The 23,947-nt window shown below is 35.9% G+C and overlaps 2 protein-coding genes across 3 annotated transcripts; one reads left to right on the top strand and one right to left on the bottom strand.

The window, feature by feature from the left end:
- The first annotated feature begins 891 nt into the window (after positions 1 to 891).
- Positions 892 to 4,923, top strand: LOC109022277 (protein DCL homolog, chloroplastic). The gene is made up of 4 exons (XM_019005142.2): positions 892 to 1,381; positions 2,969 to 3,083; positions 4,322 to 4,502; positions 4,591 to 4,923. Exons 1-3 carry the CDS (start codon positions 1,038 to 1,040, stop codon positions 4,496 to 4,498), a joined length of 636 nt encoding a protein of 211 aa, XP_018860687.1. The 5' UTR covers positions 892 to 1,037; the 3' UTR covers positions 4,499 to 4,502; positions 4,591 to 4,923.
- A 10,847-nt stretch (positions 4,924 to 15,770) lies between these two features.
- On the bottom strand, positions 15,771 to 22,596 carry LOC109022273 (THO complex subunit 5A). 2 transcript variants are annotated; one of them, XR_002001202.2, is made up of 9 exons: positions 22,218 to 22,596; positions 21,689 to 21,979; positions 19,041 to 19,377; positions 18,404 to 18,741; positions 18,011 to 18,270; positions 17,088 to 17,685; positions 16,872 to 17,006; positions 16,005 to 16,366; positions 15,771 to 15,909 (listed from the first exon to the last, which is right to left on the bottom strand). XR_002001202.2 is itself a non-coding variant. In XM_019005135.2 (8 exons), the coding sequence occupies exons 1-8, from the start codon at positions 22,446 to 22,448 to the stop codon at positions 16,100 to 16,102; spliced, it is 2,457 nt and encodes an 818-aa protein (XP_018860680.1). In that variant the 5' UTR covers positions 22,449 to 22,596; the 3' UTR covers positions 15,771 to 16,099. The 2 variants fall into 2 exon arrangements, 1 of the variants encoding a protein (XP_018860680.1); XM_019005135.2 differs by having other exon boundaries at positions 15,771 to 16,366.
- Between the last annotated feature and the right edge of the window lie 1,351 nt (positions 22,597 to 23,947).

The raw sequence follows: 23,947 nt of genomic DNA, 5'->3' as shown, positions 1-23,947 counted from the left end.
TTTAAAATCACTATATTAGATTCAACATACACTAAAATATTTAACTTTGAGTTACAGTATATTTTCCTTCATCTTCAAATTTAAAGATTAACTGTTCACACTCTATAACTATTATTTTATTTATTTAAATTATTATTTTTCAATTTTGAGCTACAATATATTTAAGTTGGGAAATAATAATTTAAGTATCAAATTAAATTATTAATTAATATATAGTTAGTGTAATTGTAAAATAAGAAAAAAATAAATTATAAATATTATTATAAAAAAATAATATTATATTATTATTTTTACTAATCCAACATGAGATTATGGTTATGGAGGTTTTTTATTTATGAAAGATATGTATTTTTTATCAAATTTTAGAGATAAATTTAATAAAATCAATATCAATGCTCTGAGCATTGCTAAATAAATATTACAAGATAAGAGTAGCTATATGGTTGTAATAAACAACATAATTCAACCGTCAGAAAATATATTTAGTAATGAGACATATACCATCTTTTTAATAATAATTGTTTTTTAAAATAAATTATGATTATACAAAATCCAAAATTAAAAGATAATTATTAATACCACTAATTAAGTGATAAAATCATAAAATAGCCACGTAATTGTCATTACCATATTCTCAATCAAAGTTAATTGAAAAAATTTATACAACTTTTTACTATTTATATAATCTTTACATATTATATTTTTTTATTAAATATTTAATATATGAATAATAAATAGAAGAATTGAATTAATTTAAAAAAAATAAACTCAAAAAAAATTTAAAAAAATATTAAAAAATTTAAAATATGTGATGTGTAGATGTAGAGGAGATTGTGTAACATTACTCCAAGTTAATTAAATGAGAAAATATACAAAGTAAAGAAGCGATGATGATAACATGTGACCGTTAACCCGTTCCCAACCGAGAAGCCATAGCCGAATTACGGTAGACCTCTTCCTCTACTTCGTAGCAAAATACTGAAGTAAAAGCTAAAAGCAGTGTCAAAGTGCAAGCAGCAGAGCTTAGGGTCACGGCCATGGCTTCCATATCCAAACCACTGCTACGTGTCCACCTACCCACAAACCCTAGCCCGCTCCACTTCTCACCCGTTATTCTATCATTCCCTTCCTTCTCAAAGGCGTCGCTTCCCCGGCGTCTCCGTGCCCTTAGGACCGGACCGGACGGTTACGGCTCTGAGTTGCTGAGGAAGCCCGTTGTCTCGCAGGAAAAGGACTCGGGTGGGATTTCGGATGAGGGCGAGGAGAATGAGGAAGGGAAGATGAGGGATTATGAGGAGAAATGGGTTGACTGGGAGGACCGGATTCTGGAGGATACGGTTCCTCTTGTTGGCTTTGTTCGGATGATTATTCATTCTGGGAAGTAAGCAAAAGCCAAAGGGCCTTCTTTTTTATACTATCTTTTACTTTTCTATTGTTTTTGCAATTCGATTTCTTGAACTGTAGGAACGGAATGACTTCATTGCGTTTTACGTTTTATTAGGGGGACAAGTAGAAGACTTCTATTATCTAATGTGGACGATTTAATAGTTTCATTTCTTGATTGCCTTAAACCAAAAATTCCACATGGCATTAGTTTACTCCCTGTTTACTTGGGCAACGCCTTTTTATTGATTCAATAAAGTTTTATTGTACTTTATAAAAAAAATTACAAATGACGGAACTTTGTTTATGTTTCTTAGGTTATTATACTTTTATGGAGCTCTAGTTGAGTCGTGAATACAATTTCTTGGATTGTAGACATTGTGCTAACAGAATCGTCAAGGAGTAGCTTTGTGGTCAAAGGGCGGGCTTGGGATGATTGGGAGAAACATGGGGTTTTAATTGATTTAACCGTCCTTTGGCTAGAGAAGTAATTGATTGATTAAAACTGGGAAAAAGTAATTACATAAAATGACACAAAGGTGGGTTGCTCTGTATATTTGTCTGATTGCCTTTTTTAATGTTGAGGAATCCCGCATACCATGCAAACGCAACATGTGTTTAACCTTGTTAAACTTTTGACCCATGTAACGTGTCCCCATCACACAATTCAGGTAAATCATATGCTTTTTACCGATGGGGCGTGACTCCTAAAAATTGTTTGCACCCAATGGTTTGAAGCTTACACTTCGAGGGAGCATACCATTAAGAGTAAGACTCATAACACCTGAGCCAACCCCTAGGGTTTGTTTGATTGCGTTTAGGCATGCCATATGGTATATGGTGTGTATGTGACTGCATAGGTACTAACTTATCTGCTAATATTATTATTATTAGAATATGAATATTATTAATGTATTATGTAGTTCAAAGGACAATTGCATTCTGGGTTTTCAAAAATTATGGTCATCAATTTGTTTATTTTATATTTGACCTGATAGGATTCTTGGTTTTTCATGTTTGATTACTTGTATATCTGTAATTTGACTCTTCAAAGTTACAAGATCCTTGCTCTTCCTCACAAAAGTATGCATTAAGAAGTTACGTAAAAGAAAAGGTTAAAGGGAGTTGCAGTTCGTATAATGGGGATGCATGGTTAAGAGAGAGTCTGCAAATCTATAAGGGGTACCTCAATTTTGATATATTGGACAGGATTTTGTAATGGCATGGTCGTGGTCCTGTTGAAGTCCTTCATTAGTGCATATTTGTACTTTAACTCAACATTCATATAGCCTTTTTCTTAACATGGAAGTTATTTGGATGCAAGGCACTATGGCTGCATGTTGTCCCTCTTTTTTAGGTTCATGTTTCCTATAACATTAAAAATAAGAAGTCATTAGGCTTTTCCTATGGCAATATAATATGCTTCTTCGTGGTCCAATTTGAGAATAAAAACACAAATTTGAGAATCAAACTCCTTACTAAGGAAACAAAAAATTTAACTAATTTACAGGGTGAGTATAAATAGTGTTAGTTTTCATTCATTTTACGAATTTTCATTATGTGGAAATGTCAAATCTTGATACAGATATCAAAGTGGAGATAGATTAAGTGCAGAGCACGAGAAAACCATTCTTGAGAGGTTGCTTCCATTTCATCCTGAGTTTGAAAAGAAGATTGGATGCGGGATTGATTATATCACGGTATCTCTCTCTCTCGCTCTCCCCGGCCAAAAAGATCGGTTTAATTCTGAAGAGGCTGGTCACCAATCTCAGTAACACAATTCATATACCTAAATGTTGCTTTCTGATTTACTTAGTTTTAACCAAATACTCTATTGGCTTAAAAACAAACGACTCTGATTTTATAATGAGCCCTGGCCAAATAGGAATACTCCAGGTAAATTCACATATAGCTATTTTGGAATTCCAGGTAAGAGGCTGGTCACCAATCTCAGTTAACACAATTCATATACCTAAATGTTGCTTTCTGATTTACTTAGCTTTAACCAAATACTCTATTGGCTTAAAAACAAACAGCTCTGATTTTATATCACCTCATGAGTATCATCTGTTTGATTTATGTTCGTACTTCCACTTCCTTTTGGAATTTCTTTTTTCTTTTTTACATATCATGTTGGGAAATTACATTATGTGTTGTGAAGGCATTGTGATCTTCTAGCTCCATGGTCAATGCTCTGTTGGCTATCAAAATCACCCAGATTGATGTTTGACGAACTGTGCAATTGTCTCTTTTACGACATAACTTATTCCATATTTTCTGGTGTTTGTAGGCATGCAAAATAAAATTTAATCAGTCAAGAACATGCTAAAGTGCAGTTCAAAGTCCCGAAAAATCCCAAAGAAGCTATTGTTGTTTTTCTTTAAAACCCATGGTCATTTCTTTTCATAACCAAGGCGAAGTCCCAAAAACCCCAAATTGTTGGTTTTCATTTAACCATGGTGATTTCTCTTCTTGATCTACACAACAGCATACATGCTCCTAGACCTTGTTGCCAAAATGACGGTGGCTTATCTTCAGGTGCAAATAACTGGGTCAGCAGGTCTCAAGGGCAGTGTACTTTTTCTTTTGAGATGTGGGGCTAGATGCCAAAGGGCAGTCCCTTGTTTGCATTTGAATTTCATGTTATTGTTCATAAAAGTATAATAGCGTTCTACATTGAATGTGTGATACCTCATATTTAATGAGTATAGGTGGTGAGTGAGATCCTAGATTGTTTGGGAGGGAGAAGTTTTTGTTCTTTATAATGATTCCAATGGGCTCTAATTGTATTATTGACTTGTTATTTTGGAGTATAAACCCGATGGGGGGCTTGGGCCTCTCGTGGTGCTTTACAAAATATCTTTTCCAATATTTTTTTTATGTAACATCTTTGCATTTCAATCGGAAATGATTCATATTTTCCTTTTTGGGTTGACAGATTGGGTATCATCCTGAATTTGAAAGATCACGATGTTTGTTCATAGTTCGAAAGGACGGAGAGCTGGTTGACTTTTCATATTGGAAATGCATAAAAGGCCTTATCAAGAAGAACTATCCCTTATATGCTGACAGTTTCATTCTCAGACATTTTCAGAAGCATAGGCGTAGTATCTAATAAGGTAACACTTTCAATTTAACTGCCACTTGTATCGTTGTGTTGCAAGTAGTTTTCGTATTATTTTTAATTTTCTTCCTTTTGGCTTATAGTATGTTTGTGCGCTGAAGAAACATATTAGAACTTAGGGGGAGATATTTTGATATCCTTGACTTCTTGAAGTTGGAAGAAGTTAAATGGAAAAGATGGGACCAAATGCTGTTGGATGATTTGACCGAATTTTGTAAATCCACTCCAGTAAGTTCTGTTTGTCAAATATTTTATGTACTATCAATTCCAAATGATCTTGTATTCGGCACAGTTCTTTTTCTGGATTCAAAAGGACTGAGAGTAAACTCGTCAGTTTTTTTTTTTGGTTGACCATAGAATCTTTACGTTCTACAGAGAAATTACTTTCTTTCTCAATCAAATTATTTCAATTGTATTGGATTGCTTCATGTTTCTGGTATGAGAAGCTTGTAACCATGCAAAACTAAAGTGTTCTCTTGCAAGACTACTTTCTTTCACAGAGACAACCAAACATGCCAACACCTCATAAAATATTTCAGATTTATTTCTCCATTATGGCCGGAGAAGTCGTGTTATAATCTTGTTTGTCACGACTAATAAGAAGACTACCACATGAGGATGTATTGAAGTACAAATATTATTGAAGTTCAAGTTCATTTCTTTATCAGTTTGTGGGTTTTTGGCTTATCATTTAGGGAAGTCTTTACCCAAAACTGCAAATCTTGTGGAGATTTTTGAAAGCCGCATCTGCTTATCTCTAAGAGGAATGAATGTATGTGGATTTCTTTTATGACTAGGCAATAAAGATAACACCTTAGGGGGTGCACTGTTTTTCCTCTACAAAGGGTAACTGGTCCATAAGACTGAAAATGAAGGGACACGATGGTTGTGGTCACAACTGAGACGAGTTAGACACGTATGTTTTATCGAGGCACCAGTCTTTGAGCATGTTTAACCAAAAGAGCAGACTAGCAATTTGAAAATCAAAGAAAAATAGAGTAAAAAAATAAGAGAATGGATAAACTGATATCTTCTCCCAAGTATCATTGGTAACTAATGGCGGGTAAAATAAGAGAATGGATAAACTGATATCTTCTCCCAAGTATCATTGGTAACTAATGGTGTACCCATGATATATATGGTTGATTGTGGAGTGATTTGAATGTGATCGTGGGAGAAGGTCACTCTTGGACATGTAACTCTGTTTCCTTTTTATTTTTTTTGAATGTGATCTTTTTTGATTTCTAATTGTAATTAATTACTGAAGGAGGAAGACAAAAAAGTTATCAGGAGTAGAAATATGAGTAATGTTCGATACAGTTCTTTAGTTCTAAAGAGTGCGCAATAGTGGGGTCTACCATAAAAGCCATTTTTTCATTTAGATTCCTAATTTGCCCCTAAATGGAAATGTGTCACATCTCTTAAATTTTAAATTGTATAATATTTATTAACACAACCTTTCAAATTATGTTAAATTTAAATGATCAAATTTATAGACATTTAAGGTAAAGTATCAAAGGTCATACTTCAAAAATTATGTACATTATTGATAGATGTATAAAACACAATAGGCATGCCACTATAAAAATAGTGGGATATTTTATGAATTGTCATATTTTATATAAGAATGGTGAACATTTCAGGAATAACATGTCATTTATAGTGTCTTATACAGAAAAATATATTATCAACCTAACAAAAAAAGGTTACATTAGATGTCAATAATAGTCTTAACAGAAACCATCACATCACTTCTCATCATTACAATTTTTTTAAATTCTCACATAAAATATAATAAATAATTTAATTTTTTTAAATCTCAAAACAATAATAATATGAAAATATAACATTATAACAATATTTTATTTAATTCATCTAAAATCATCTCATTTTACTATTTAAACGAGTCCTAAGTTTTTAAAAGAAAAGGTCAATTCTTTTGAATATTATGAATAAATACCAATGTTTGTTTAATGGATTTCAATGAGAAAGATTGCCCCATTGATGACACTATAACTCCAGTATTGATGACACTACCGGAACTACTCTTGTATTATATTTAAAAAATGTAGGGACATAACTAGTACACAACTAGTGTGCAATCACATAATAAAATCTTAAATTTTAAAAGTTTTGCTTAATATTATATAGTTGTGAAATGGTTTTCTGTATCAATTTTCATTATATTATGAGAAATGTTTGGTGTATAAAGAAATTTTATAAAAGTAAACTTATAAACTGATGTGACTTGATGTAATATGTCAAATTATAAAATTTTATTTATTATAAATTAGATCTGACGACTCATGTCAAACCACATACATTCTAACAATTGAAGGGAATCCTTTCTAAGAGTAAGGTACAAGAACACTAACTATTGTATGTCATTTTCTACTTGAATCTTGGTTCTCAAAATCCACATTAAAAGACAGACAAAGAGGATAAACTATAAAGAATAATTAACAAAATTCTCCATTACCGCGTGTTTTTTTTTCTCCTTTTCTTTTGTTTCAAACAAAAATGGCAAATAGAGTAAAGATTGAGACTTTTTTTTTTTTATTTATCTACGTGGAATTTCCATATATGCAGAATTAAATGCGGTTGAGTTTATTGAGACTTAAATTTAGAATCTCTCATTCATTAAGAAAAATATGAACATGAGTTTCACTAATATTAATCCTTTCTCGATCTCCCTCTTTTTTAAAGCGATCAAGGTCTTCTAAGTATTTTTCTTTGAACTTTAGTCCAAAGAGAGATAATATATTAATATATGTTGCCTAGATTAAGACATTTTATTTATAACGCACCAACTTTTCAAAAAATGCTTAATAATTATTTTAAGTATCTATCTTTTTCTTACTTTAAATCTTACAAATTAAGTCTGATCATAAATAATTTCTAATCAGTGAAGCTACAAACCTTTGGTTGGGAAATTATAGTGCTGAAAAATAGATTGATTTTCTGGCCCAAAAATCGACAATGACCGACTGCCCATTTTAAGTAGTCCAAACCGACCGGAAGGGAGGGTGGAGAATCAGCAAGTCTAACTTCAGTCGATGGGGACAATTTGAGAGAAAAAAATATTAAACTTTAATATTCAAACTTATTGTTAAAGAAGTCGAATGGGTGAACAAGCGATGCGCAAGCAGTAACTCCTATAGACATTGGTTCTTCATGGGATGGTATAAGCGATGGGGATGGTGGGAGGTGAGAAATAGCTTGTGGGACCGTTGGTCTGTAGTTCTAGTCCACCGGTGGATTGCTGGTCTGTGAAGGGAGAGTAGAGAGAAAGAGAGAGATCAGTGAGGTCGAAAAAGGGAGAAGGAATGGGGTTAGGGCTTCAGCCTTAACCAAAGCGACATTGTTTGGTTTATTAAACCAAACTGCATCATTTAACTTAGTTAAACAAGGCGTTTTATATAAGAACAAAATAAAGATTAATATATATAATCGGTCAGTTCATCGATTTGCAAAAGCTTCAAATAGGGAACCAAACCGATCAATGTCGATTTTTGCCTCGTGCTAACTGACTAGTTCTCCATCGGTTTTGGCTGATTCCGACATCCAGCAGCCAATTTTGATCGATTCCGACTGGTTTTATTGGTTTATGTCGACCCCTAGGAAATTGTTGATCTTTCATAATAGAAAACAACAAACTTACAACTATTTTACGACTCTATTTAAAATGAGGTTAATTATGTAAAATTAAAATTATTTTTAATGAGGTAGTACACTCATTTTGGTTGGTTTGAAATGAATTGTGAAAGAGTCGTAAGTATATCATTACTTCTTACATAATGTCTTGTAAGGTGGTTACTTAGGATACACGTCAACCAAACTCTCCCCTTCATTTTTGGACATATCTATGTTTCCTTGGATGTACGGGCCAAAATGAAATGTTCTCTACCTATGATTATGATATATGGTATTTTATGACATCAAAGAAGATGAGTGCACATGTTATTTTTCTTCTCCATATTACTATATAACTGTTAACCAATATTCATTATGTGACCCTAATAGCCTCCAGCTGGATTCCAATCAATTCAAGATCTCTGAAGATCAGTACACAGATACTACCGTTAGAACTAATTTAGCATGAAAATGTTCTTTGTTACCTTATTTAAATATTTGTCTAGTTGCAGAGATTTTATTCGTTGGCTGCAATCTCTCAAATTCTTTGTATTTAAACAGATCATTATCAATAAAATTATATATAGTTTTTCATCCATCTTTTGCTTTCTTACATGGTACCAGAGCCCCTCAGGTAACACCTTTTGATCCGAATGGCTGATAACACATCTTCATCCTTTGTGATCCCCAATATCACACAATTCATCTCCATCAAACTGGACCACCAAAACTATCTACTATGGATTTCACAATTTCTTCCAATATTGCGCACTTTTGATCTTCTAGAAATAGTTGGTGGTAGTGAGCCATGCCCACCTCAATTTATTCCTACCTCACAGGATGATCCCACCCCCATACTCAATCTTGGCTTTGTCCTTTGGATAAAGAAGAATCAGTTCATACTCAGTTAGCTGAATGCCACCTTATAAAATGGGGTACTGGCCACAATTTATGACGTCCATTCATCCAAGCAAGTTTGGACTTCTCTAGCTAGCAGATTTGCCTCTCACTCAAGGTTTCGGGTGGCACATCTCACGAGATAGTTGCAAACCCTTCGCCAAGACTCCAAAACTTGCACAATATATCTTCAAATAGCTAAGCAAATTACTAACCAACTTGCTGCAGTTGGCAAAACAGTTGATGATGAAGATCTTATTACTTACATTGTAAGTGGTCTTCACCCCTCTTACACTCCTTTTATCACAACATTTTCCTTTGCTACCCATGATCATCCCATGGCCTTTGAAGCATTTCAATGTGAACTTCTTAACTTTGAAGCTCTCTTTATTTCTCAACAACAGTATATTCTTCCAGACTCGAGTAGCCTTACTATGTTCTCAAACAAGCCCAACAAAAGCTTCCCTCCTCGTAAAAACAAGAACCAACACTCAAACAAGTCCTTTTATCCACAAAACCAGCAATCAAAAACTGTTTCCACTTCCTCATCTGCACAGCCCACTCCTGATAAAACCAACAATGTTTTCTTAAGCACTCCGGTTCCTTGTCATATCTGTGGAAAAACCAACTACCAAGCCCTTGATTGTTACCAAAGGATGGACTTTGCTTATCAAGGGTGTCATTCCCCCTCTCAGGTGGCAGCTATGGTGGCCCAATCTAATGTTATGCAAGTGGATGAAGCTGAGCAGTTATGGTATGCAGATAGCGTTGCCAACAACCACATTACTTCAGCTTTTGACAATCTTAGTCTACAACAACTATTCAAAGGAACTGAAGCTGTGACAGTTGGAAATGGATCCAACCTTTCCATTGCAAATACTAGTTCTTCCACACTTGTCTCTAATGGTTCCTCGTTACATTTAAATAATATTCTTCATTGTCCACAAGCATCAACCAATTTATTATCCATTCAAAAGTTTTGTGCTAACAATGCTTGTTATTTTATTCTCACTACTGATTTTTTTTATGGTGAAGGACATTCAAACCGAGAAGATCCTTTTGTAAGGAAAGAGTAAAGATAACCTCTATCCATTACACCTCAAAAAGCTATTCCACAAAACATCACAGCAACCTACAACCTTCCTAGGTGTCAAGACCACTCTTCGTACATGACATAATAGACTAGGGCATCTGGGTCAAGACATTGTTAGTCGTGTGATCCACTCTAACAATCTTCCTATACTGCACTCCATTTCTTTTGATATTTGTGAATCTTGTCAATTAGCAAAACATAGAAGGCTGCCATTTCATTCTTCAAATAGACAGTCTTCTCATCCTCTTGAATTATTGCATTTTGATGTATGGACTTCTCTCATTCCTTCTTTAGCTGAATTTAAATACTATGTCATTTTTGTAGTTGATTACTCACGATTTACATGTCTATTTCCCCTCAAAATGAAATCTGTTGTGCTTACTTGGTTCATTAAATTAAAAAACACAGTAGAAAACTTGCTCTTTTACAAGATCAAACATTTTCAATCTGACGGAGGAGATGAATACACCTCTCTTCCTTTCAAAACATACCTAGATTCCAATGAGATTTATCATAGAATTTTATGTCCTCACACTACCCAACAGAATGGGCTAGTTGAGAGAAAACATTTTCACCTTACCGAAACATGAAAACATTTTTACCTCACCGAAACATGTCTCTCTCTACTAGCCACATCCCAACTACCACATACATACTAGGTTGAAGCAGTCTCTACAGCAGTCTTTCTCATCTCAATCGACTCCCCACCCTAGTACTTCATTTCTCTTCACCCTACACTACCCTATTCCACAAACCACCTAATTATCAATTATTGAGAGTCTTTGGTTGTGCTTGTTACCTGTTTCTTCGACCTTATAGCAAGCATAAACTAGAGTTTCACACTAGAAAGTGTATCTTTCTAGGCTACCCCTCTAGATACAAGTGCCTTGACCCTATTTCTAACAAAATTTACATTTCTAGGCACGTGATTTGGATGAACAATTTTTCCTAGCAAAGGATGATTCCCTATCTTCACTCTAGACTTGCAAGGACCTTCCCTCAGGTACAGATTCCTTCCCTAACTCTAATTCTTCTCTTGCCATTCCAGCTCCTTTTCCATTATCATCATCTCTTACTTCACTCTCTCTCGAGAACTTATTTTCTTCCAATCCCATCTCTACCACACCACTTCCCCAGTCATCATCACCTTAGCCAACACACTCTCCATCAACCACAATATCTCCAACACTATAGACTAATCTGTCACCTCCTCACCATCCCATGGTCACTCGAGCTCAAGTAGGCACTTCTAAGCCTAAATCATTTCTAGAATACCAACTCTATTATTCCACCAAGTACCCTATCACTACATTCCACTGCACCCACATCTTTTAAACAGGCTGCCCAAATACCTGAATGGCAAGAAGTTATGACAGCTGAGTTTCATGCCCTTCAAACCAACCAAACCTGGACTATCTACCCAAGACCTATAAACCACCATGTCATTCACTACAAATGGGTTTTTAAACTCAAGCAAAAAGTTAATGGTTCTATAGATAGCTATAAGACTCGATTGGTGGCAAAAGGATATGAGTAACGAGATGGCATTGACTACACTGAAACTTTCAGTCCAATAATTAAACCAACCACAATCCGAGTGGTGTTAGCACTTGTTGTCGCCTTTAACTGGCCCATCACACGACTGGACATGTCAAATGCCTTTTTACATGGTTCTTTGTAGGAAACAGTGTATATAGAGCAACCACAAGGCTTTAAACACCCTCTTTTTCCTGATTGTGTGTGCAAGCTCAAAAAGTCCATCTATGGACTCAAACAAGCCCCACAAGCTTGGTTTAATAAGCTCTCCCAAGTCCTAATGTCTCTTGACTTTACTAAGTCACAAGTGGATCACTCACTCTTTGTCTTTCAGCAGGGAAACTTTCTCATCTATGTATTTGTGTATGTAGATGACATTCTGGTCACCGGAACACATCCAACCCACATTTCATCTCTCATAAAGTTGCTACAAAAAGAATTTTCCCTCAAGGACCTTAGTGCTCTAGCATTTTTCCTTGGCATTCAGGCCACACGGGATGACACTGGTCTGTATCTCAACCAGTCCAAATATATTCTAGATACTCTACATCAAGCCAAAATTATAGGTGCCAAACCTTGCTCTTCCCCCATTGCTTGTGGCACTAAACTCTCACAAAATGATGGTGGTCCTCTTGTTAATGACATTGAGAATCGTCAAATTGTTGGAGCTCTTCAACACTACACTTTGACAAGACCTGATATAGCATACTCCATTAACCAACTCTGTCAATTTCTGCATGCTCCGAGAACTAGTCATTGGTCTACTGCTAAGAGAGTTCTACAATATCTCAAAGGAACCATCGCACATGGGCTTCACTTCAATACTGGCTCTCTTAATCTCAATGCATTTTGTGACTCAGATTGGGCAGGTTCACTTGATGATAGAAGGTCCACAAGTGGATTCAGCATCTACCTTGTACCTTGCCTCATTGCTTAGAGTGCCAAGAAACAGCCCATTGTATCCCGCATCAGCACCGAGGAAGAATACTGGTCTTTATCCATTGTTACTGCAAAATTATAGTGGCTCCGCATGTTGTTCAAAGATTTACATATCTTCCTTCCCAATACTCCAACCATATAATAATCTCGGTGACATAGCCCTTGCATCAAATCTTATTTTTCATGCCAGAACTAAACACATCGAAGTAGATTATCACTTCATCAGAGAAAAGGTACTTAACCAAGACATTCATCAAATCAATGTGTTGATATCTTTAGTAAGAGACTGACTACTGCACGGTTCCTTTGGCTACGTGACAAGTTAATGCTCCAAGAAACCCCATTAGTTTGAGGGGGAGTGTTAACCAATATTCATCATGTGATCCTAATAGCCTCCAGCTAGATTCCAATCAATTCAAGATCCCTGAAGATCAGTACACAGATACTACCGTTAGAACTAATTTAGCATGACAATGTTCTTAGTTATCTTATTTAAATATTAGTCTAGCTATACATATTTTATTCAATGGCTGCAATCTCTCAAATTATTTGTATTTAAATAGATCATTATCAATGAAATTATATACAATTTTTCATCCATTTTTTGCTTTCTTACAATAACTTTTTAATAAAGATGTTTTTCTCAATTAATCTGTAGATTTCACAATACCATATGATGTCCACAGACAATGTGAATTCCAATATTAAATACAATGAAATCCGCATATTATGTCTATATCCCTCTGAATTATAAAATCATAAGGAACTTTAATCTCATTTGTTTTACTTTCAATCTCGAACTGTAGAAGGATGAGAAACATGTGAAATTACGGCTTAAAATCTTTTGAAGCGTGTAGAAGGTGCGCACAGTGCGGACAATTGTAGTCTCACTTACAAGAGTTTAGTCCATTGCTTTTTTCTATTGTGATGCGGAGAAAGCAATGCCTTTTGTCTATTAAAAATAATTTGTGCAAGGACTGTTTTCCACGGGAGGCGCACGGACACACTGATTTTTTGTGCATTGTTCATGAATACTTTCGAATTAAATCATCACTCCCTTAGCAATATGAATGTGAGCTACCAAAGTTATTACAATTCTCCTTAATTTGAAACATCAGCTGCAATTTGCGCAATCCTTAGAATTGATAAAATTAAGTGATGTAGGCAATCAAATTGTTTTCAATTATCAAAGCAATTCCAAAAAAAAAAAAAAAATAGAAGAAGAATTTGTTTTGATAATTATAAAAACCAAATCATAATTATTTTTCGAGAAATGAAATTAAAGTGCACATTTTGAAAAAAAAATAGTAAATATGACTCACATAAAAAAATTAATTTTTTAATGGTAGATCCCACTTTTTCAAAATGAATGCGTAGAAATTACACAACTCATAATTGTATCTAACATTATTCTTATTTTTCATCTGTTTTTCACGTAGCTTTTGAGATTCTAAAGTGACGGTGGCAATGGCTATTATATCCAAACTAGGCCTGCAACCCGAGTAACCCGTCCATGTTTTTGGCCCGACCCAACCCGCATGTTGAAGTTTCCAATCGGACCCAACCTCTCTAATTCGGGTCGGGTCAACCCGTTTTCCTTTAAGCTGGCACTAGGGACTCTAAAGGTTCTATGTTGGTCATGTAGAAGATGATTTCCGACTGGCATTTAAAAGAAGAATAAAAAAAAATACTTCATTCATAAAAAAATCAGGAACATGGAGGTGAAAACTTGTTCAAGGAAATCACAGGTATGGTTAAAAACTTAGATACACTCCCAGCATCATCTTGTAAACATTGTTGTATCTACAAGGTTTCAGATTAATTAAGCCTTTCCATCTTAATAACTCAAAATTGCAAACCATGAAAAGTTTTTATGAAGGTTTGAATTCCACATTTAAAAGAAGAATAAGCTTTGCAGCAGTGCAAAGAAGCATACCAAAGTGATATTGGTTCGGCTCATCGTCTCAGGGGATTGGAAGTGAAGGTAGAAGATAAGCTGAGATGAGCCTGACAGTGGGTTCGGGTTGTGGATGATGGCGTCATGACAAAGAGAAGTGGGGAGGAGGGGAACAGAGGCGATACAAAGAGAAGTGGGAGGGGGCTAGCTAGAGTTTCAATTTCATGTGCCAACTGTATAGCCTGGTTGTTTTAAGAGGTGGGTTGCCTGAAATTTACAGATCGAACCCAAAATATAGTTAAAAACGGTTTTTTTGGTGCGGGTAGGCGGATCGGGCCAAGCAGTTTTTTGCACAACCCTAATCCAAACCACAACAATGAAGGAGAATAAGAAGAGACGGATGACAAATCTAGAGGTGTGGGAGTGAGAACCGAGTTTATGGAGGTAGTGAGGTTAGAAAGTTGTATGGAGGGGTTGCTGAGACGTTGCATGTGTGCTTGGAAGGGTTTTGGGATTGCCTAGGACAGATGGAAATTAGCCACTTGCATGCCAACACGGCATCGTTGGATGGCTGGAGATGAGCCACTTATGCCCGTTCTACCCCTTCCCCATGCCAGCTCCTGACTCCTACTTTCTAATATCTTTCTTCTTCAAATTTGCTAACAGGCTGAGCATCTCATACACTTGAAGCAATTTTCCTAGCACTAAACCGATTCGAGGAGGTTTCATCAGGAACTTATGGGTATCTCATGCCAATTTCAGATAATCTCGTCGGAGTTGCAACAAAGCCTTTGAGCTCTACATTCACTTTTTGAAGATTCATGAATCTAAAAGAGTTTTTTTTTTTTAGTAAAAATATTTTATATATATAAAAAAAAGTAACCAAGTACATTGAATGTATACAAGATAACGCCTTACCCATAATAGAAAACTCCTAATAACCCAAAAAGTCCGCGAAAAATAATCCAAAATACACCAAACCCGACCACAAACCCCTTGCTTCCCGTAGAACTAAAACTCTACCCAAATATCTAAAAGAGTCTTTATGTTCTTGTAATGTTCTGTTGGAATTTTTATTAAGAAATACAATAACATTGAAAATTCATAATTGTTTCTGTTGCTAGGGAAAACAAAAAGGTTTTAAGTAACTAAAAATGCAGCAAAATTACAAGATTCAATCTAGCTCTTACCTCTTTGTATTAGCCTTCTCAGCTGCTTCACAACTCAGTAAGAGACAACAAATCGACAAAAATCTAAATCTCAACGACTACATAACACATTCGAGACTCCATACCATTGTAACCCAAAATCGCCACAATGCAGTAAATGACTTATAGCTAAGAAGAACCCCTCCGGACTCTGGCTCCACGATTTCACAAATCAAAGGCCCATGTCTATAATGACAAGCTTCATGCATCCAGGCAAATTAATCAAATTAACATCAGTGCTTCATGCTTATAGGTAAATCAAATATTTTCAATTATCAAAGCAATAGAGTCTACCATTCATCCTTCTATTATGTCTTTCAGCACTTGGCTTACTGGCAGCAGCAACAGATGAACCAACTTCATCACCTTTGGATCCCATATCAAAAGTTCTAGTAAGGATAGCCGGAAGTGCATTCCATGTCCTTCCAAGATATCATCTTCCTACGATCCCTTCCTCTAAATGATCTGGCAAGAAGCCGACCACTGACAGGCTTAGACAGACCGACATCAACCACGGAAATACCCCTCCTTTTTCCCGAGGATGGGGATGCCTCATCCATCAAATAGTCAAAAAACATTGCAAGACAACGCACTTGGTGAGATAAAATATAGTTTTCCTGATCCACGGGTAGCATTTTTAATATATGTAGATTGACCTACAAAATGCAAATGGTAAAGGATAACTTGTAAGAAGATTTCAGCATGTAAGCACGTGTAAGTACAAAGGAGAAGCAAAAAATGATATTAATGATCCGCAAACTATTATGAAGGAAAGAAATTAGCTGATAGACTCATTTAAGCTGTGTTTTGCTTGGGAAAATGTCAGGAAGTCAGTAGCAACTAACTTCTGGAATTTAGAGAGAAAAACGAAGCAAATCCATGATGAAATATGGGATGAAAGTTCTTCCAGAGAAAGCTACTCTAAAGCATGCACTTAAAACTTAAAACTTAAAAGTTAAAATGCAAAAATTATCTTGTGATCTATAACATCGAGGGCAGGCTAATAAGTTGGAATAAGATTATAATACTTATTAAATAAATAAATAAAAAAAGGATTATAATCCCTTCCACCATGCTTTCATGTTTTAAAGAATTAATACTGCAGGCCACAGCATATTCAAAGTACTGAAAGTAGCCATTCCCAAGACAGTTATTGATTACCTCGGCTTCAATGGCACAGAGTTCATTATACCACTCTGAACCATCACTTTCTGAATGATTTCCCCCAGAGGTTTTATTGTAAAGACTCAAAGCAAAATGTGGAGGCCTTAGAGGATATTCCATGCTGATCATGATCTGTCATAATTGAATGAAATGTGAAGCATCCAACAATCAATGAATGGACAAGATTCAAGAACTTAGAGAGAATTTAGTTACCTTGGCTTCTAACTTCCAAATTCTCTGGTCAGTATCCATGTTCCTGGTTAAAACAAGACAAAATTCCTTGGCCCCATAATTCACCCATGACTTTTCACCCACCTCATAATATTGAGTAGCAGTATTTTCTGACTCAAGTTCAATATATGCAGGCCCATCCTGATCGCTATCAGAATCCAGCATCAGATCCAAATCGTCATCAGGTTTCTTAAAACTTAGGGATTTTGTCTTGGATATTGGAGGTACTAGGCTCTTTGAAATTAAAGTCAGCTGCCTGGAATGCTCATGATTAGATCCTTTTAAACGATTAAGTTTAACATTACCCGTGACAGATGCAGAGGGAACCAAAGATGGAAGCTCCCCATCTTCCCTTGCACTCTCTAGTTCTTCTTTTGAAGTACCAGATCGGCCATTCATATCATCTATAGATTCCCGAACTTGCTCTGTTTCTACAACGGGCAAAGATAAAGCCTGAATAGATTGGTGTCCTACAGTTGACCAACCATGCAAATTGCTAATAGGGTTATGCAAAGCCCACGGAACACTTTCACAAGTTACAGCAGGCCACCTAAGCTTCATAAGCAAATCAAGCTGTGACCTGTAAGCCAATAAGAATTTGAAAATTTCAACATAACACCCATCTTGAGATGCTGGCAAACAAGACATAGGGAGCCCCAGCATATAAATTTCCCACTTTTAAAAGGCAGCAAATATAAGTAATGAACATGCAGCGCAGGATGAAGATCTTTAAATGACCAATATATTAGTCACAATATATTATAATAAAGGATGCCAAGAAAAGGCTAAAAAAGTGAACAAAAACATTAATTTTAAATTCATATTTGACCGCTCTAGCCTCTCCTAGTGATTTCTAGTTTGTCCTTGATGATCCAGTATTCCAAACATACAAAACAGTGACTCACACAAGAGCCAGCTGAGCCTTTTTCCGAGAACGAATTCTTTGCACAACTGTCTGGATGCGGTTCTGTTGACGATACAGTGAAAGACCAGATATAACAGCATCACTTTTAGCTGTTTCACCACTTGGAGCTTCATGGCTAGTAAGCAATGGAGACATCTCTGGCAAAAAGTCAATTCCTGCCAAATGCTGGGCCCACTTATATGGACGTGATGTTCTCTTTTCATCAAATTTGAGGGCATCACCAACTGAAAGCTTGGCTGCCTGCACCAAGATCCAGATCAATTGTTATCAATGTAAAAATGAAAAAGAGAAAGGGGGAAATGCAAGAAAAAAAGGATAGAAAATGGGAATATTGAAATGAAAATCACCAAGAAGACTGACAAAACATTCATACCTGATGAGGAAGTTCAATGCCAGTGTCATCAGGGAATAAGTTGCATAAGATGTTATTCTCAGATCCGTCATGGGACCCTTCAATCCCAACACATACGGCATTCAACTTTAATAAGTATTCAAACTTCAGAGTGATAAGTTTTGCAGACTTCAGATCAGACACCTCGTCATCATAAATATGAAGGATTGTTTTAAGAGGATGAACTTGATATAATCCCTCCTGATCAAGGTTCTCCTTGCTTGGCACCCTCTTTGGCCGCTTTCTTCTCCTCTGGCCATCATCTTCCTCATCAGGTGCATCATCCTCCAATCTGGAACTCTCTACATTAGTTGATATGCCTGAACCATTAAACCACATCAGTATTCATTTCCCTTCTTTTTTTGTTCTGGAGCCAACCTCCTAGGGTTTAACATATCTGAATTATTTAATAATTGATCCCCCTGGTTTGTGCAAAATGCAGAATTCTATCATCACCAAGTCAAAGAAAAGCTACTATGTGAAAGCATATATGGAGTATAGATTTGCATAAATTCAAGAAAAAAGAAATGCCATGATTTTGACCATGATATATCAATAATAGAGGTTGTCTACACTTGAAACATTAGATGAATATCCAAAAAGTGGTTAAAGTGTGTACCAGTGTCCTTATTTGCTTGCTGGCGGGCAAAAGCTTGAGCATCCTTCAAACTTCCTACTATCTCCAAGTCCATATTTTCACAGAATGCTTCCTTTTGTGCTAAGAACTCTGAGTAAATTACATAAAGAGGTGGTGGAAGCAACTCCGCCAAATGGTGCTGCTTTAGTTTCTTTGTATGCAGAACCCCTAACTGGTTCTGCACCGGCAAGGATGCTTTCTTAAGGGACTTAAGGTGCGAAGGAAGACTTGACAAGAATTTCTTGCGGTTTGCAATTGCATCCAAAAGCTTTTTCTTTTGCAATTCCAATTTCTCATGAAGTTTGCAGAGCTCTTTTCGCTGATAAGATGTTACTAAATCAGCAATCCCAATACCATACTCGAAAAATTAAAGAAAGTGACAATATCGAACATGAACAGAGAACGTTTAAATGAAATACAAATTTATTTTATTTTTTTTTATAATTAAAAAGATATATTGCTCAAAGAATAGGCCTAGCCCAGTATTTACAATATCGGACCCTGACTAAGAGGGCGCCAAAGAGACAAGAAAATCATGAAGGACCATGCCATTAAAATCAACTGCAATAGCCCAAGAACAAAGAGTGCTATAAAATAATGCTAACAGTTCCTCTAGCGATCTCTCCTTGTCTTCAAACGTCCGCGCATTTTGTTCCTGCCATAGACACCACAAGATACACATTGGGATCATCTTCCAAACCCTTTTAATCTGATGTATACCTCCAATGTTTGGCCAAATAGCCAGCACTGCCACCACTTTCTCCGGCATGACCCACGCCAATTCAACCCTACTAAGTACCTCATACTATAAAGCCCTTGCAATCACACAAGCCCTTGTTTTGGAGGGAAGGTGTGATACCCCATATAATATGGATAAGGGTAGGTGGTGTATGGGATCCCACATTACTTGGGAATGAGAAGTTCTTGCTCTTTATAAGGTTCCAATGGGACTCTAATTATATAATTGACTAGTCCTTTTGGAGTATAGACCATGTGGTTTGGGCCTTCCATTGAGGCGTTACAAATGGTATTAGAGCATATCCCAACCAGAAATGTGGGACTTGAGCCGTGCCACCTACAATGGACTGGCCCAACGAGGACGTCGGGAATATAAGGGGGGTAGATTGTGATACCCCATATGATATGGATAAGAGTAGGTGATGTATGAGATCCCACATTGCTTGGAAAGGAGAAGTTCTTGCTCTTTATAAGGTTCCAATAGGACTCTAATTGTATCATTGACTAGTCCTTTTGGAGTATAGGTCATGTGGTTTGGACCTTCCATTGAGGCGTTACAGAAGGTGTGATACCCCATATGATAAAAATAAGGGTAGGTGAATATGAGATCCCACATTGCTTGGGAAGTAGAAATTCTTGCTCTTTATAAGGTTTCAATGGGGTTTCAATTATATCATTGACTAGTCCTTTTGGGGTATAGCTCATGCGATTTGGGTATTTCATTAGGGTGTTACAAATGGTATCAAAGTCTATCCCAACCAGAAATATGAAACTTGAGCCATGCCATCTACGAAGGACGGGCCAACGAGGACATCGAGAATTTTTTTTTTTTTTTTTTTTTGGGGGGGGGAGAGAGAGAGAGAGAGAGATTGTGATACCCCATATGATAAAAATAAGGGTAGGTGGTGTATGAGATCCCACATTGCTTGAGAATAAGAAGTTCTTACTCTTTATGAGGTTCCAATGGGACTCCAATGTATTATTGACTAGTCCTTTTAGAGTATAGGTCATGTGGTTTAGGCCTTCTATTGAAGCATTACATAAGAAAATCAAACTTACAAATCAAGAAAGACATACTTGACATTGATTATAGGATAGATGACAAGCACCATGCATCCTCTAAAAAGGATCGTTTCTATAAATATCATATCTGGCCACATCTTCACATGAATTCATAGCTGTCCATGCCCAAGGGCATGTGTGTTGGTATATGAACTCACTTATACATGCACATACTAGAAAGAATCATTAGTCCAACTTTTCATTTCTTGAATAGGCTTCAAATCCCAAGGCACACAGTAATGCAATACTTGTATTAAGATACATCAAGCTTATGAACAAGTTATGTGTTATGCCAAAACCCAAAGCTTCCACATCCAATGTTAAATTTGAAAAGGCTAAACAAAAGCTGTAATAGAATTATTCCATAAGCCATTTAGAAGGAAAAAACAATCAAATACAATTTGACAGCAAAGAATTACATAACTGAGTTCAAGTAAAGAAATGCAAAACTTCAATATTATTCCCATCCCACCACCTCTTCTATCAATAAGTAGATTGGGCAATAAGAGCCACACTTTTAAGTACCCGCTAGCCTTCGGCCAAGTATGATATACAAGTGGGACTTGCATTATTATTAATTTTTTATTGGTAAAGGAATTTCATTGATGAGAAGTAGGCATAGTCCAAGCATACGGGACATGTACAAGAGCAACAACTATGCATGCTTGTCTAAAGATACAAAAAGTTCATGGATATTCATGCCATTAAAATCTATTACAATTGACCAATAACTCCTAAATCAATGAGTAACCTGATTGCACAAAGTTTCTGGGAAAAAGAATATAACATATTCTTGGCAATAGTAACCAAATACAATGAGGAGCAAGCACCTGGAACAGCTCAAAATGGAGCCTTTTCAACATCAGATCGTGCCCACTGTCCTTGGACAATGTCTTGCCTTTGATATCTTCAGGTGCATCACGGAAAAACTCTTCCTCGGAAACCAGTTCAATATCAGGGTATTTTGACCTGAAATCTTTACAAGCCTTTATTGCTTTAACATAGTGATTTTTCTCGTACATCAAATTGTGAAGCTGAAGAGTTGTGAAGTCCACCGGTGCCTTTGCACGCTCTGTTTCTGCTTTTACACGATCTTCTTCTAGTAAAATGGACCGGTTTGCCTGCGCCAGAACAACACAAAGAATCATTGAGAGGATAATGTAAACAATCAAATAGTACTTAGGCAAAAGAGCATCAGTTTCAGTTTGGCTCTAGATACAATCCTAACAAAGAAATTACATTTTCTCACGGAAAGAGGTAAGCTTAATCAAATTGAAGAAACTATATCGCTTGAATTAAACAACAAAACACAAAACCATAAATTACAAACCCTAGCGAGAGAGAAGAAAGGGAAGGTACCTGGCGGAGGGTAATGAAGTGGAGGAACATCTGAGTGACGAGCTCTCGGAGTAGAGATTTGGGCTGCCCTTCTTTCTTGATGGAGAGAATCTTGGCCACGATATCCTCCACCGAGGCCTTGCTCTCTTGCAGCATTTCGTGCGCCGACCTCTCTACCTTGCGCTGGACTGCTGACTGCCCATCCTCATCGTCCACCACCATCGCTCCCTCGTCTATCTCCCCGTCTTCCATCGTCCGGTGGTATCTCCGGCGTCTCGGTTATGGTCGTGTCTACTGAACCTTGTAAAATAAAGAGTGCGGGCCGTGACCCTTCGAACTTTCGAAGTTCAGAAGCTCGTAAGAGAAACGTTCTTCGAAAACCTCATTCACAAAGATTCTTCCAAATTTTAGGCCTACCTTCATTCCATTTTCAAAAACAAAAAAATAAAAAATAAAAAGATTCTTCTCACGTTTTAAAAAGAATTTTTTGTTTTTGTTTTTGTTTTTTATCTTTGCCTATACTTTTAAAAAGTCAAAAATACATCTCCAAAACAAAAATATCCTAAAACGTTATAAAATTAAGAGAAGTAATAAAAGAATTGAAAGATTACAACATTGACTTAGCTCTTCAAGAGTTCAATATCATTCATTTTGAATTTTTTGTGTTGTACAAATAATCTACAAGACACCCTCTTATAGGCATAGGAGGATAAACTATATGAAATGGTGATACATGAATTAACAAGATCCATTCATAAATTTGAAAATTTCAAGAAGGAATTGATACATGAATTGGCTAGAATTTTAAAAGGTGGAATCTAAATAGTCATCCACTAAGTTCATGTATATATTTATAACACTCTCTCTTGGGTGATCCAACACAAAAAACATGTCTTGTTAAAACATTGCCAAAAAAAAAAAAATCCAAAAGAAAAAAAAAATCAATGGCAAAGGAAAACGAGTACAACGTTCTTATGTACTTTGGAATACTTTAGTATTGTCTCATTAAAACCTTGCAAATGAAAACCTAGAAGAAAAAAACATAGAGAGGGAAAAAGAGTATTGTCCTTATGATCATTATCTCACCCTCAAAAGTATAGAGAGGTTCAGTAGTTTATAATAAAAGATCTTTGAGTTGATGCACATCTCAATATTGTATACCAACTTCTTAAATGTTATAGTTGGTAATGTTTTAGTGAATAGATCTGTCAAATTATCACTTGATCTTATTTGTTTGATATCAATATCACCACTCTTTTGGAACTCATTTGTATAAAAGGACTTTGGTGAAATATGATTGGTTCTATCACCTTTGATATAGCCTCCCTTGATTTGTGTGATACAAGCAGCATTATCTTCATATAATGTTGTTGGGCTATCTTTGATTGTAGATAAAGCACATTTTTCTTGAATGTGTTGAATTATTGAACTTAACCAAATGCATTCCTGATTTGCTTTATGAATTGTAATATTCTCTCAGTGTTTGGAAAAAAGTGGCAACTAATGTTTGTTTGATAGATCTCCATATATTAACAGTACCACCACAAGTGAATAGGTATCATATTTGTGATCTTCCTCTTTGCGGATCAGAGAAGTAATCGAGTCTATAACCAATTAATTGAGGATTTGACCATTTTGGATAAAATAATCTCATGTCAACTGTTTTACGAATGTAGCATAGAACATGTTTGACACAATTTCAATGCTTTCGAGTTGTGCATAATTGTATCTTACTAGTAAGTTAATTGAAA

The sequence above is a fragment of the Juglans regia genome, chromosome 6 (assembly GCF_001411555.2).
Source record: "Juglans regia cultivar Chandler chromosome 6, Walnut 2.0, whole genome shotgun sequence".
Classification (NCBI taxonomy): domain Eukaryota; kingdom Viridiplantae; phylum Streptophyta; class Magnoliopsida; order Fagales; family Juglandaceae; genus Juglans; species Juglans regia.
The sequence above is the reverse complement of the archived record's forward strand: the minus strand, read 5'-3'. Positions and strand labels throughout refer to the sequence as shown.